The sequence below is a fragment of the Lathyrus oleraceus genome, chromosome 6 (assembly GCF_024323335.1).
Source record: "Lathyrus oleraceus cultivar Zhongwan6 chromosome 6, CAAS_Psat_ZW6_1.0, whole genome shotgun sequence".
Classification (NCBI taxonomy): Eukaryota; Viridiplantae; Streptophyta; class Magnoliopsida; order Fabales; family Fabaceae; genus Lathyrus; species Lathyrus oleraceus.
In genome coordinates this window covers 458,662,933-458,678,202 of record NC_066584.1, presented here as the reverse complement: position 1 = coordinate 458,678,202, position 15,270 = coordinate 458,662,933, and the positions used below count along the sequence as shown (strand labels likewise).

Here is a 15,270-nt window from a genome sequence, read left to right as displayed (position 1 = left end):
ATTTTTTTCACCAAGGTTATGAAACTGGTGAATCAAATCAAGATATGTGGAGAAGTGTTGACATCAAGATCTGTTGTTGGAAAGATCTTAAGGTCGTTGGCTCCAAAGTTCGACCACGTGGTAGTAGCCACAGAAGAGTCGAAAGATTTGTCAAAACTGACAAAGGAAGAGCTTCAAGGGACACTTGAATCTCATGAACAAAGAATGGTTGAAAGAGTTGCAGGAAGGTCGAAGAATGATATGGCTTTACAGGCTCAATCATAAAAAGAAAGAAAAGGCAAAGGAAGTTGGAATGGAAACAAAGGCATAGGAGGTTACAACAATTCGACTGGTCGAAATCATCAAGAATGAAATTGGCTGAATCAAAGAAAACCCTGGAACCAAGGCAACCAAAGATGTGGTGTTGCAGGTAGAGGAAAAGGTGGTGGTCAAAAGCCAGACAAGAGTCACATTCAATGTTACAATTGTTAGAAGTATGGTCACTATTCTAGTGAATGTCCAAAAAAGCAGAAGAAACAAGAAACTTATGCAAAGCTGGCGAAACATGAAGAAGAAGAGACGTTGTTGATGGTTACAACAAGAGATGAAGAGAGATTCAAGGACCAGTGGTACTTAGACTTAGGATGGTCATCACACATGTCTGGAAGAAAAGATTGGTTTGTCAACATAGAACCCTCAATGAAGAATTTGGTGAAATTTGCAAATGACAACACTCTATCAACTGAAGGTGTTAGTGATGTTCTAATTATGAGGAAAGATGGCAAGAGGTCAGTAATTTCAAATGTGTTGTACATACCAGGCATGAAGAGCAATTTGCTCAGCATAGGGCAGTTAGTTGAAAATAACTACAAAGTGTCGATCGAAGACAAGATGATGAGAGTTCTCGACTCAAATGGAAGGTTGATTTTGAAGGCTCCAATATCTTAGAATAGAACCTTCAAGATTGAGCTTAATGTGATGGAGCATAAGTGCCTTGCAATAGCATCCAGCAGAGATGAGTGGATATGGCATTATAGACTCGTCCATCTTAATTTCAAAGACGTCCGAGATTTTAAGAGAAGAAATATGGCTTCAGGATTACCAGAAATCGACATTCCAAATGAAGTATGTGAAGAATGTGTGCAAGCGAAGCAGCATAAGAACAACTTCAGTAAGGATGCAGAAAGCAGGTCGAAGGCAATTCTTGAAGTCATATACTCTGATGTATGTGGTCCTCTCCAGGTGGATTCGATTGGAGGTAACAAATACTTTGTTACATTCATAGATGATTTCAGTCAAAAACTGTGGTCTTACCTAATCAATAAGAAAAGTGAAGTGATTGAGGTATTTGTCAAGTTTAAATCTATGGTCGAAAGATAGAGCGATCGAAAGATCAAGATTTTGAGGACTGATGGTGGTGGAGAATATGTGTCGAACGACTTTGATGCATTATGTGTGAAAGAATGGTTTGTGCATGAGGTGGTGCCACCATACACTCCACAACAGAGTGGAGTCATAGAAAGGAAGAATAGAACCATCATGAATATGGTTAGAAGTATGTTGAAATGCAAGCATCTACCCAAAGAATTATGGGGAGAAGCTGTGCTGACTACGACATATATTCTAAATAGATGTCCGGCGAAGAAGCTATAAGGAATCACGCCAGAAGAATGTTAGTTTGGTGTCAAGCCTAGCTTGAGTCATCTGAAGGTGTTTGGATCTATAGCACATAGACATGTGCCAGATCAGTTGAGAAGAAAACTTGATGACAAGTCGAATCAGATGATCCTGATAGGATATCATTCGATTGGAGGATACACGTTGTTCGACCCAGTGAATAAGCAAGTGGTGATCAGCAGGTACGTGATCATAGATGAGCTTAAGGAGTGAGATTGGACTGAGAATGTAAAGAAAGATTCAGTGAGAATATTTTGTGATGAACCAGCTAGTGAAGTCGAAAGATAAGTTCGACAAGAAGAAGTCAGAGGAGAAGCAGGCCCAAGCAGACCTCAAAGAACAAGACACATGCCTACAAGGTTGCAAGAATATGTGATTACATCAGATGATGTGGTCGGTGAAGAAGGTGACCTGGTACACTATGATTTCTACGCAGATGTCGAACCTGTCAATGCAGTTGAGACATTAAAAGATTCGAAGTGGATGAAAGCAATTGACGAAGAGCTGAAGTCAATCGAAGTCAACAACACTTGGTCACTTGTCGAATTGCCCCAAAACAAGAAGTAAATCAATGTGAAGTGGGTATACAAGGTGAAGTTAAATCCCAAAGGAGAAGTGACTCAACACAAGGCGGGGCTTGTGGCGAAAGGATTTCTTCAGAAAAAAAGAATCGACTTCGATGAAGTTTTTGCACCTGTTGCTAGGATCGAAACAATCAGGTTGGTTGTTGGTCTAGCAAACATGAACAACTGGCAGATGTGTCAGATGAATGTGAAATGTGCATTCCTTAATGGCCCCTCAGAAAAAGAAGTTTATGTTGCACAACCAGCTGGGTTTGTGAAACATGGCGAAGAGAGAAAGGTGTACAGACTGCATAAAGCTCTGTAAGGACTTAAGCAAGCTCCAAGAGCTTAGAACAAGAAGATAGATGGCTTTCTAAGGGAGAAGGAATTTGTGAAGTGCACAAGTGAACATGGACTATATGTAATAAGAAGCAAGAGTGAATTGCATATACTATGTCTCTATGTCGATGACTTGTTAATAACAAGCAGCTGCAAGAAGGAGATCAAAGACTTCAAAGGTGATCTCAACAAGGAATTCAAAATGTCAGATTTGGGTGACATTTCATATTTCCTTGGCATCGAATTCTACAAGAGTGGTAGAGGTTTGATGATGCACAAAAAAAGGTATGCATGCGAAATACTCAAGAGATTTGAGATGCAAGATTGCAACCCAACTTCGGCTCCAGCTGAGCCCAAATTACAACCGTCGAAAGATTCAGATTCAGATGATATCGACCCAACCCAATATAGAAGACTTATTGGGTCACTTCGATACCTTTGTCATACAAGGCCTGACTTAGCATACAGTGTAGGTATGGTGAGTAGGTTCATGCATAAGCCAAATGTATCACATCTAGCAGCGACAAAGAGGATACTAAGGTATCTAAAAGAAACTCTCGATTATGGAATTTTGTTTCCTATAACTAATGAAGGAAAAAAATGCAAATTAGTGGGATACACCAACTCAAGTTGGTGTAGTGATGTCGAGGATCAAAAATCCACAGCGGGCTATGTGTTTATGATAGGTGGTGCACCAGTTGCTTGGAATTCGAGAAAACAGCCAGTAGTGGCATTATCATCATGCGAAGTAGAATACATAGTTGCTTCCCTTTGTAGACATCATGACGAAAGGAGTGCAGGTCGAAGTGTTCAGAAGACTAAGAGCTATGATGAATGTAGATAGCTTAGACACAATGAATTATGTGGTGTATTGAATCGTAATTCCTTGTGTCGAAGCATGTTGCTCGACATGAACAAGGAAGTGTCAAATCACTTAGTGTGTTAAGTTGTGTTAGTATGTCGAAGTGTCGAAACATGTTGCTTCATACAGAATTTCGACTTAGGCCTATTTTAGTAGTGTTAGCTATTTTATGCTTTTATAGTTTTGGGCTTTGGCTTGAGGTCCAAGTTAACCTAAATTTATAAATAGAGGGAGTAACCATTATTTTTGTAATGAAGTGAATAGAGTATTCATAACATTGTATTCACAGTATTTTGCAGCTGCAAAGTGAATAAGAAGTTTTCCACAGTTTGTGGACAAAGAGAAATTTTGCAGAATTCTAATTCTTCTTCTCCTTCATCGTTCTTTACTTTCTTTCTCCATTGTTCTTTTCTTTTCATTGTTATAGTGTGGGTGATAACAATCTTGTTCATTAAGATTGATTGAAATTCTCCATAGATTTTGGTGGATTTTCAACAAAAATATGACCTAGCGGTGTATGCCTATAACGACAAATTATATGCATTAATTCACTATGGAGTAAATTCTTATAAGTCTCGTAATATCATTCACGCATTTCTTTTATAAGTTGTAATTTCTCCTATGGCATTAACTTTTTATCCATAAAATAAATAAAGTGGCAAAATATTCCTACTTGTTTTTTATCCATATTTGTCACGAGTTTCATTTATTAGTAGATTCCTTAATATTAATCAACTGTTATCTATTTCTAAAATGATCATCAAAATAAATAAATATACAACATAAAAATGCATGAGCAAAAAATGTCACTACACTCGACCATATCACACAGAAGATTATTATGTCATTAAATTTCACATTGACCAACATAAAGAATTTCCCTCGTGATGAGTAAAGTTAATACAACAGAGAAGGATTTTAAGATAAGCATTTCTAAACATAAATAAAGAAATGGTAAATCTAAAAATGTCATCTTAATTACTTGCCGCGTTGTGTGACACCTCCAATGTGGCATTTCGTAAAAAATGTTGGAGGAAGATAAGTGACACAACTTTGGTTCTTCCTCTCCTCTTGTTACTATCTTTTTTTTTTCTAAATTTTGAACCCCTTTTTTCATGTCATTCCAAATTCATTTATAAGAATTCTTTGGTTTGAGTGTTGTCTCAATACTTAAATCTTAGATCTATTTGAATTCCACCCTTCATACACTTAATGTTCCAACACATTGCATTGAGTAAACTTATACATATACACTATACACTTTCATGTTAAAATATAACAAGTTTACTTCATTTTGTCCATTCAATGTTAGAATTCTTTCCCTAACTAAGACAATGCACAAATATATGCTGGATACACTGTGTCACCAAGAAACAAAATATGCATAGATGAAAATCAAATATGTCAAATTATCTTAAGCATAGAGTGATTCATTCAGAACATTCTTCAATTCACGTTTAGACAGTTTTCAAGTCCAAGTAGTTTTCTCTCTCTCAAAACTATGGGCTTTAGGCCTTTTGGACTTACTTGGTGTTAGATGAAGCTACTGCACTGCATTCCTCAACACACACATTAGACAGTTTGTCTCTACTCCATCATCTCATTCCAATATTTTTTTAGTGTAAATTCTGAAATTATAATAAATAAGTAAATTATAATCAATTTCTGTTTAAAGCTGAAAATTGATTTCACAAATAGTTTCAATTAATTAACACATATTTTATGAGTTTCATTACATAAATAAAGTATACGAATAAGTTACAACAAATGCAAATTAAAATACCTGAAAATCATTGAATTTTAATTAAATCTTAACTACACATTTAGAAGTTAATGTATGAATGTATGATGATTTAGTTCAATACTCCATCTGAACTCATATATAAGTAATATTAATTAATTACTCTCTAATTCAGAATATTAGTTAACATAAGTTAAATTTATTGATGTTATAAATTATAAAATATAATTGTATTTTCTAATTAAAATTTTCTCTTCATTTGATTTTTTATGAAAATATTCATTAATGACGCTTTTAGAATATTAACATTAAATATTGTAAAAATTATTTGAAGTTTTCTCATAATTGAGCCCATCAAATATATCTTTTTTTTTTGTTATATTGACTTTGGAGAAAGCACCTTAATAATTTTTCACTGAGTTTAATTCTCAAACTTTTTTTCTAGTATTTAAACTTATCTATTTTCAAAAAAAAAATTATCATTTGCTTTTCTTAACTCAAAATCTTCATATTTAAACTGATTAAATCATTTGAAACCATTTTTGATTAAAATTTAACAACTAAGTGTAAATTTCACTCAAAGTCCCATATTTAATCTAAATAAAAATACATATTTTATCAATAACAAAACAAAATTAACATTAAAAAATACAATATTTTTTTTACTTATATATATACTATAAACACATATGTGAATGAGACACCGCCGAAATCATCGGAGTATATAATACAAGTAATAGGTGCGTGTAGAGTGTGAGTGTACTGAAACCTAAATGAAATATATGTATGAAACATGACTCACGACTCTCTATCGAGGGCGTACACTTGAGGAGAAAGAATGGTTGGTGGAGTGACCTGAATATGATTGATGTTCAGCTGAATTTCTTCTTGTTCTGCCATGCATGAAAAATGCCGGTTCCATAGGAAATGGCATATCAATTGAGACATTATTAAGATATGAAACAATTGTTCCCATTGTAGGCCTATCATCTGGATTTTCTTGGACACATAATAAACCAATTTGCACACACTTTTCTACTTCATTTGGAGCATAAGATTCTTGCATTATTGGATCCAACATCTCAAATGGTGATTCACCTTTCCATTGGTTCCAAGCCTGAAACCATTCATGCAATAGATTTCATTTCCTTATTAATTTGCATTTTGTGGTCTAAAGAAAAACAAACAAGAATTTCATTGGTACTCACATAACTCAAGAGATCGTCAATACGACACGATTCAAATGTACATGAATTCTTTTTTCCGCTAATAATCTCAAGAACCATAACTCCAAAACTAAAAACATCAGACTTTACTGAAAATTGTCCGTGCATTGCATATTCTGGAGACATGTAACCGCTGACGAAAAGAGAGAGAAAAATCAGTCTCGAGATTTAAAGTCGTTAGATCTCAACATATAGTAATCCTACTCTTCGTTGCGGAGAATCAAAACTTAATCTAAAGATGATAGATAAATACTCAGAAAATGAAAATGAATGACATTTTTTCTAAATATATTTGGGACAAAGTTTATTAGAATGGTAAAAATAATGATTTTGAAACTCACTATGTGCCCACAACTCTATTTGTATATCCTTGGATTTGCTCTATATCTACCATCCTTGCCATGCCAAAATCAGATATTTTCGGAATCATATTGTTATCTAGAAGAACATTGCTTGGTTTAATATCACGATGTATAATCTTGAGACGAGAATCTTCATGAAGATAAAGAATTCCTCGAGCAATCCCTTTTATGATACTATACCGTTCGGGCCAAGTTAATTGTTTTTGCTTCTTAGAATCTACAAATAGTGATCAAAGACAAACACATGAGATTGAATTGTAGAATGCGAAACTAAGTTTGAAACATATTTTGAAGTATCATACCAAATAGGAAGTGATCAAGACTTTTGTTAGGCACATATTCATAGATAAGTATCTTTTCTTGTTCTTCAAGGCAAAATCCAATTAATCTCACCAAATTTCTGTGTTGAAGTTTGGCTATTAACATGACTTCATTTTTGAACTCTTCTGCTCCTTGACCTGAAGTTTTGGACAGTCTTTTCACAGCTATTTCTTGTCCACAAGGAAGAATTCCCTAAAACTAGAAAAATCAGAAGAAATGAAAGAAAAAAATTGCATTAATGACTTATTCATCATCACATTCATATTAGTACCTTGTAAACTTGTCCATATCCACCTTTGCCTATTTTGCTATCTTCAGAAAACATGCTTGTTGCCATTTCAATTGTAGCGAAATCGAATTCCAGTGACTCCGAGTTATTAAATTCGAGCACAACTACATCACAGTTCACAACGAGCATTTTGAAATTAGTCCTCATAGCCAAAACCAGATAAACAAGTAATAAAACCTAAACATCGATTAACCTCAAATGTTAAAGATAGTAAAACATTACGATTTTCTCTGTCACTGGCCTTGCGTGTCTTCTTCGATTTGATCCATAACAAACAGCAGCCAATGCAAGAAATCGCCACCAAAATGACAACTAAAACAACAATGATGGCAATCACATGTGTTGGAATATTTCTTCCTCCTGTCAAACATGATCAGATTTGACATTAATTCCACACACTACTAAAATTTGTTAACCGTTAGCAAATCTTAACTCAACTGTCAGAAGCTGATATTGATAGGTTGAACGTCATCACTAAAGTTCGAATCCTGGTTCTCAGGTTATGTGTGTGAGTTTCTAGTAGTTATTACAATATCGTCTATAGACCTCCAAAAAAATTGTTAACTAATGTGAATGTGATAACAAGGTTTCAATGTCTACGCGATTATAATGCAACATCAACTATATATGATCCCAATTCTTCACATTAAAAGAAGGTGTGTGGCCATAATAAAATCGTCACATCAAAGTTTTTGAAGTCTCTACGACCTGTGTGACCTCTTTTTATTACCGTTCTTCCTAATAACAAGAATTGCAATGGAATTGCAACAGTTACTACAATTTGAAAAGGTCTAAGCCTTAAAGAATTCTTTAGCGCGTTTATATTAAGAAAATCTTAACAGACACATCAAAATTCACAAAACATTAGAATAAAAATAACTAACCATTAACTGAAGTTGTTATTGATGCAGAAGCTCCTGAATGCTGATAAAACGGATAAGTCTCATACCTAACAAAACAGCTCGGAAACAAAACAGTTTCACCTATGCTACCACCACAACAAGCCTTAGGAAGCTCCTCCACCGCGTCATCGACACACCGCCTACAATCCCCAGCCGACAAGTCCGGCGTACACTGAGCAAGACCATAAAGCGTGACACTAACAGAAGCATTTTCTTGCTTAACAGCATATTTGTTAAAACCAGAAAGAGAAACCGCAGCTTCTTTCGGAAGTTCATTCAATACAGATCTCAAACCAGCATAAAAGCCTCTACTCTGTAACAAACCAGGGTCCCCCATTGGAATCTCGATCTTGTATCTAGGCCATGTTTCCATTTTGGAGAAGATGAACCTATAGGAATATCTCAACAAACACTCGTTGTACCAGATAACAGCTTCTTTTGAAGAAGGACACGAGGATGGAATCTTAAGCGTCGCAAAGCCAACACACTCTCTGCATAAAGCGAATGGAACATCGCCACGACACATGTAGAGACCATAGACTTTGTCTGAGTCTTTTCCTGAGGTTGTGTGGAAGAATCTAACATCGTTGATTACGTTGGAAGAGAGGGAGGAGAGAAGGGTTTTGAGATTCGAATGGAAAGTGGTGTTTGGTGAGAATGTTTTGGTGTTTGTGCAGGTAACGTTGTTGAAGACAGATGCAGAGGTTTTTGTCGTGGTTAAGATTAGAGTGGTGAGAAGAAGTTGTAGTGTTAGTTTGGTAACCATGATTATGTTATGCTGCAAAAATATCTTTATATGGTTTCTTGAACAAGCATGTATGTGGTTGCATTTGCATTAAGGAGGATCTAGCAATTAGATTTTGAGATCTCAAGGTATATGTGTTTTGAAATTAGTTATGAGTCAATAAAGGCAAAAATAAAATAAAAAAGTAGTACTAGTATACCTTAAAATAGTGGTTAGAAGCTAGTTTGATATTAATAAAAAAAAGACTAGGTAGAGTTTTTATTTTTATTTGGTCGAACAAATGGCAATAATTATTTGAAAAGTCATACCAAGTTTCAAACTTTAGTAATGATGACAAAATGGATTCGGCTAAAGATGTCTATTGTGAGCATTTTTTTCTTGGGTCCATACAATTTTATATGTTTTAATCTCTCATATTCTTTTACAAGTTTTTGCAGATATGGATATTAGTCTAATTTTTTATTTTTATTTTTAGATATAGTCGTATTTGCAAATCTAATAGAGATCTATACTCTCAATTATGTCTTTTCTATTTTTTTTCTTCAGATTTTAACATGACCGACATAATTATACTCCCTTAGTTCTTAACATAATTATAAAATAATTAATATACTTAATCTATAAAATATATCAAATTTAGTGACTATCCAATAAATTTAAAAAATATATTTTTTAAAATATTAAATATCAGAGAAGTCTTTGTTGAGAAAGAGACATTCATCATTATTTGTTATATAACAAAAATATGTATATATATTAAAAGAACCTCGACACAATTATTGGCTCAATGCATTAAGCCAACAACCATCGATTCAAAAGCATTTTTAATTAATTATTGTCTATGTTAAATGATTCAATTTTTTAAATTGGCATTTGGATTCAAATTTTTATACCAAACATCATATACATATGATTTGAGCTTTTTATCAATATTATTTTACTTCAACGATAAACAAAGTCGGTCCATTGAATTTAGGTGTTTGGGACAAATCAAAAGAGTAGTGTCTTTATAATTTTTTTTAACAATAAATATATAAAGAGAAAAAAATAATTGAATAAAATCCACATTTTCATTTGATATTGTGTAAAAAGAATATAAGTATGAATCTTTGAATTAATGTTTATATTACATCAAAATATAAATCACTATAAAGAGACTTTTTTCTTCTTCTTCTTGATCCATATTTTTTCCTATAAAAAAATTGACCAAACCTTTAAATTATTTAAATGTCATCCTCTTAGCATTTTTTGTTGCAAAATCATTAATAATTCGTTCATAATCAATGTTCTTCAAAAAATTATTTTCAATTGAAATCAACACAAAATTATTTAATCTATTTTGTGACATAGTAGGTCTCAAATAAGATTTTAATAATTTTAATTTAGAAAAACTTCTTTCACCAGATGCATCACTGATAGGAATAGTCAATATTATTCTATAAGTTATGAATGCATTAGAAAAACAATTAAAAGTCTTTAAAGAATTCAATATCATATAGCTTGATTTTGATTCAACTCTTAAAACTTCTCTAATAACTTTCAATTCTTCAAACAAAATTTCGCCATCAAGAGCAAGAGAATCGTCATGTTTTAAACAAGTTTCAAGATGTTTACAACATGCTTTCAAGTCCCTGACAGATAATGATCTAAGCCTTTCAATACTAAACAAGAATCCAAAAATATTTCCATATGTGCTATATTGCTCAAATCTTCTATCAAGTGAGACAATTGTTTGATCTATAATATATAAGAAATAGTGATTTCGAAAAGACTCTTTAGCAGACTCAAAATTTAGTTGTGTGGGTTGAGATGGATTTTCATCATAGTGTTGTTTTCTACGAATTTGACGTTTTTGAATAAACACACATTCAATCTCCATTTTATTCTCAATCTTTTCAGCACTAGCTTTAGCATTTATAAATCCAGATTCTCTATATTTTTTCAAATACTTGATCAAACATTTTACTAATTCTATAGCCACATCAATACGCATGTCTTTTTTTGCAAACTTTTGCTAACTTCATTAACATCGGTTAACAATTCAAACCAAATAATCATAGCTACTAAAAATTTAAAGTTTCCAATTCTATGAGTTGCTAAAGGTTCGACTTCACTCTTAATTTTGAAATCATTATCTTGTTCAACTAGTTGAAATAGTGCTTCTCTTACATTTGAAGTTTGAGATTTAATTGCATATACACACTATTCATATGACTTTCCCAATATGTTTGTGACAGTGGTTTAATAGTTAAACCTTTCACATTGTCTCTAAGAATTTTCCAATGTTTTGTCGAATGAAAAAATACAGTATAAATACGTTGTAACACTCCAAAAAAAATCTTTATCTTTAGTACAATAATTTGTAATATCACAAAGTGTCAAGTTAAGGCTATGACAATCACATGATGTGTATAATGCTCTAGGGTTAACATCTAATAATTTTCTTTGTACACCTTGATGTTTACCTTTCATGTTTGATCCATTATGATATCCTTGTCCTCTCACATTATTAATATCTAGACTAAGAGTTTCCAATATATTTTGTAATTCCTCAAACAATCCTTAACTTGTTGTGTCATTTCTTATAAGCTCTTGAAGATGTTTATCAATTGTTATATTTTTCTTAAATCTAATTTATAAGTCAATCCATTTACTCATGAAAGACATTTGTACACCGCTTGATTCATGTTCTTTAAGCCTTCATAAATATGTTTCAAATCATTAAAACCTTCATTTGCTAAGCGATTCATTCTACAACTTGTACCAAATAACTTACAACAAAAACAAAAAATTATATCCAATTCTTTTGAATAAACAAGTCAATTCCTATCTTGATCTTCTCCATTAGAATAATAACGGATATAACATGATGATGAGAAATTCCTACCAGAAGTATCTTTAGGATCATTCACAATTGACACATCTCTTTTAGGATCATTTCTTAGTAATTCATCTCTTAAGTCATTGTTAAGGTTATTCCATGTTCTTGGATCATAAATGTCCGATAGAATAGACTCATTAGGTTGTTCATCAACAACAACATGTATATGTTCATTTTCATTATTATAATCTTCATCATCAAAATTTACAGTTTCATCATCATCTTCTGTTTCATTATTTTCTACCAAAATAGTTTACTCTTCAACAATCCTATCTAGTTGTTCATTCTCTAAACTCTCAGCTCCAAGGTTCAAATTACCTAGATTTGCATCATTTGAAATAGAAATTATAGGTTATTTTCCAAAAAAAATATGAATAGCACCCTTTTGAGATTTATTATCAATTTCAATTAGTTTCTTTCTTTTTCGTTTTAGATGACCAGATAATTATTTTCTAGACAACATTTCAAGCAATCAAAGAGATGAAATAATAGTATCTGATGTTGATTTTTAACCTTCAACTTAAATTTTGATCAATTTGTTCCAAAAGTCTTTGAACACCAAATCAAACTTGATATTGAAAAGTGAAAATCAACATGAAAATTAGCATATTTTTGACTAAGAAGTAATAACCATATATATATATATATAAATTTTTTGATTCATTGATTGTTTGGCACTTATGGTAGGCACTTATGTTTTTCCAATTTTCTTATTGAATTGACGGTTAGTACTTATGTTTTTCGAGAGAGATGGATAGATTATAATTAGATTGAGATTTGAGAATTAGAAAGAACACAGATTCATAAACTAAGGTAAAATTCTGCGACTTTTGAGTCTTAATAAAGAGTTAGAAATCTGAATATTCAATGATTCATATTCCCTATATCATTATTTTAATTTTAGTGTCCCAATTAGACTTTTTAATTGCTAAAATTATGGATATATTAATTGATTTTATTTTAGGAAAATTAATTGATTTTATTCTACTCTATATTTTATTTAAGGAAAATTACATTCATTTATTAATTTTGACTTTGTAGTGCCCTTATAATTTTGTTAGCCAATATTTTTTTAAAAAGAAATTCTAGCAAGTATATAGAGAGAGAGGTATGGAAGTGACAATGGGTTAAACATTCATGGTTGCAAGAGACCTTAACACCACATATCCATCCAAAATCTTAAGGAAATTGGGGCATGAGTCACCTCTCTTATAAACCCAACATTTTCTCAATTTCTAGTCGATGTAGAACTTTACCACTCACACTTGAAACCCAACAATCTTCCCACATGTGTGAGTCACTAACATTACTAGCCTTGATCCATACTAGGATCCACATATTAATGAGATAATTATGGATTGTTGAGATAATTATGCGTTATTGAGAGTATAACTCATATTGTTGAGATAATCATAGGTAAAAATAATGGTTTGTTGAGGGAAACTAGTGATTAGGATTTTAGATTAACTAAAATCTAGTATTATATATGGCTTATAACATTGTAATCCAATGCAATTCACAAGACATAAATAAAAGGAATTATAGCTACTATATAGTTGCAGACGTAGGCAGTTTGACAAAATTGTGTGAACAAAGCTTTTATATATTTCTCTCTACTTTGATATGTAGTCGTATTACTGTTATAAAAATTGGTGTCAGATGACGCTTAATCTTGGAGGTGCAAAATTCGAAGTGACTCGGTTCGAGGTAACGGGAAATTTTGGGTTTTTTTGGCAAAAGAGGATTAAGGATTTTTTGGCTTAGCAAGGTTTACAGAAGGTGTTTCGTGATGAAAAATCAACAGACATTGCAACCGTTGATTGGAATGAGATGAAGGAGAAAGTCACAGGTTTGGTAACACTTTGCATTTCGGATGACATGATGAATCATATCCTGGACCTGACAACATCGGAGAATGTCTAGGCTAAATTAGAAAACAAGTACATGTCTAAGACGCTCATAAACAAATTGTTCGCAAAGCAGCGTCTCTATAGGCTGAAGATGCAAGAAGGAGGTGATTTAAAATCTCATGTAAACACTTTCAACAACATCCTCGTTGATTTTACACAACTTGGTGTGAAGGTTGATGATGATGATAAATTTATTACTTTGTTGTGCTCTTTACCAAGCTCTTATGATCACTTGGTGACCACTCTCACATATGGGAAGGAAACAATCATGTTGAATTCTATTTCTTCTACCATTTTGCAACATGTACAACATCACCAAAGTGTAGAGGAAGGTGGAGGAAATTCAGGTGAAAGTTTGTTTGTGAAGGTAGGTCAAGAATGTGGCAAAGGCAAGGGTAAAACAGTGGGTTCTAGAAAGAAAATTAGGTTCAAGTCCAAGGATAGAAAAATAGAAAAATGTTATGGTTGCTAGCAAATTGGCCATTGGAAGAGGGATTGTTCGAAAAAAGTCAGGCAACACTAGTTTAACAAATGTAGTTCAAACTGATGGTTCCTATAGTGAAGAGACTTTGCTTTGCATTTCATCTGCAAAGTGCATTGATGCATGGATCCTTGATTCTGGGTGCTCCTAATAAAAAAAATCTCATTGACAGTGGTCCAACTCTTTTAAATCAAGTGATTTTGGTTTTGTCTATTTAGGTGATGATAAAACTTGTACCATCACTGGAAAGGGGCAAATTAAAATTTCTTTGGATGATGGTGGCGTGCGTGTATTAAATGAAATGTGTTATGTTCCAAAATTGAGGAAAAATTTAATTTCTCTAGGTACTCTTCAAGTGAATGGTTATTCATTCCGTCCAGATAGAGATAAAGATATCACGAGGGTTAACAAGGGTATAATGAATGTGATGACGACAAGAAGGACTGTAAGCAACATTTATAAGTTGTTAAGGGCATAATTATGGGTGATGTAGCATCTGTTGAAATTGATAATGATGCAACCAATGTGTGGCATATGCGTTAGGATCATCTCAGTTAACATGGAATGATGGAGCTATATAAGAGGAATTTGTTGAAAGTTGTTCGCAGTTGCACAATTAGATTGTGCAAGTATTATGTTCTTGGGAAAGTTTGTAGAGTTTGTATCGGGCAGTACAAGACCAAGGGAAACTTATACTATGTCCATTATGATGTTTGGGGCCCTACAAAATAGCCATCTATTGGAGGTTCTAGGTACTTTGTGACATTCACTGATGATTTTTTTGGTAAGGTCTGAGTTTGTTTTATGAAATAAAAATTTGAGGTCTTTGGCAAGTTCAAATTGTGGAAGGACGAGGTTGAGAACCACACAGGGAGAAAATAAAGTATTTGCGGTCTGATAATAAAATTGATTACACTGATAGGACATTCATGCATTTTTGTGAGGAGAATGGAATCCATAGGCACTTTTCCGTGAGGAAGACACCATAGTAG

The 15,270-nt window shown here is 33.0% G+C and overlaps 2 protein-coding genes across 2 annotated transcripts; both read right to left on the bottom strand.

The window, feature by feature from the left end:
* Window positions 1-5,796: 5,796 nt before the first annotated feature.
* On the bottom strand, window positions 5,797-9,196 carry LOC127091318 (cysteine-rich receptor-like protein kinase 25). The gene is made up of 7 exons (XM_051029933.1): window positions 8,244-9,196; window positions 7,582-7,719; window positions 7,342-7,463; window positions 7,052-7,262; window positions 6,729-6,966; window positions 6,370-6,520; window positions 5,797-6,278 (listed from the first exon to the last, which is right to left on the bottom strand). The coding sequence occupies exons 1-7, from the start codon at window positions 9,025-9,027 to the stop codon at window positions 5,970-5,972; spliced, it is 1,953 nt and encodes a 650-aa protein (XP_050885890.1). The 5' UTR covers window positions 9,028-9,196; the 3' UTR covers window positions 5,797-5,969.
* A 1,029-nt stretch (window positions 9,197-10,225) lies between these two features.
* LOC127096222 (uncharacterized) lies at window positions 10,226-10,999 on the bottom strand. Its single transcript, XM_051034819.1, has one exon. It carries the CDS (start codon window positions 10,997-10,999, stop codon window positions 10,226-10,228), a length of 774 nt encoding a protein of 257 aa, XP_050890776.1.
* Between the last annotated feature and the right edge of the window lie 4,271 nt (window positions 11,000-15,270).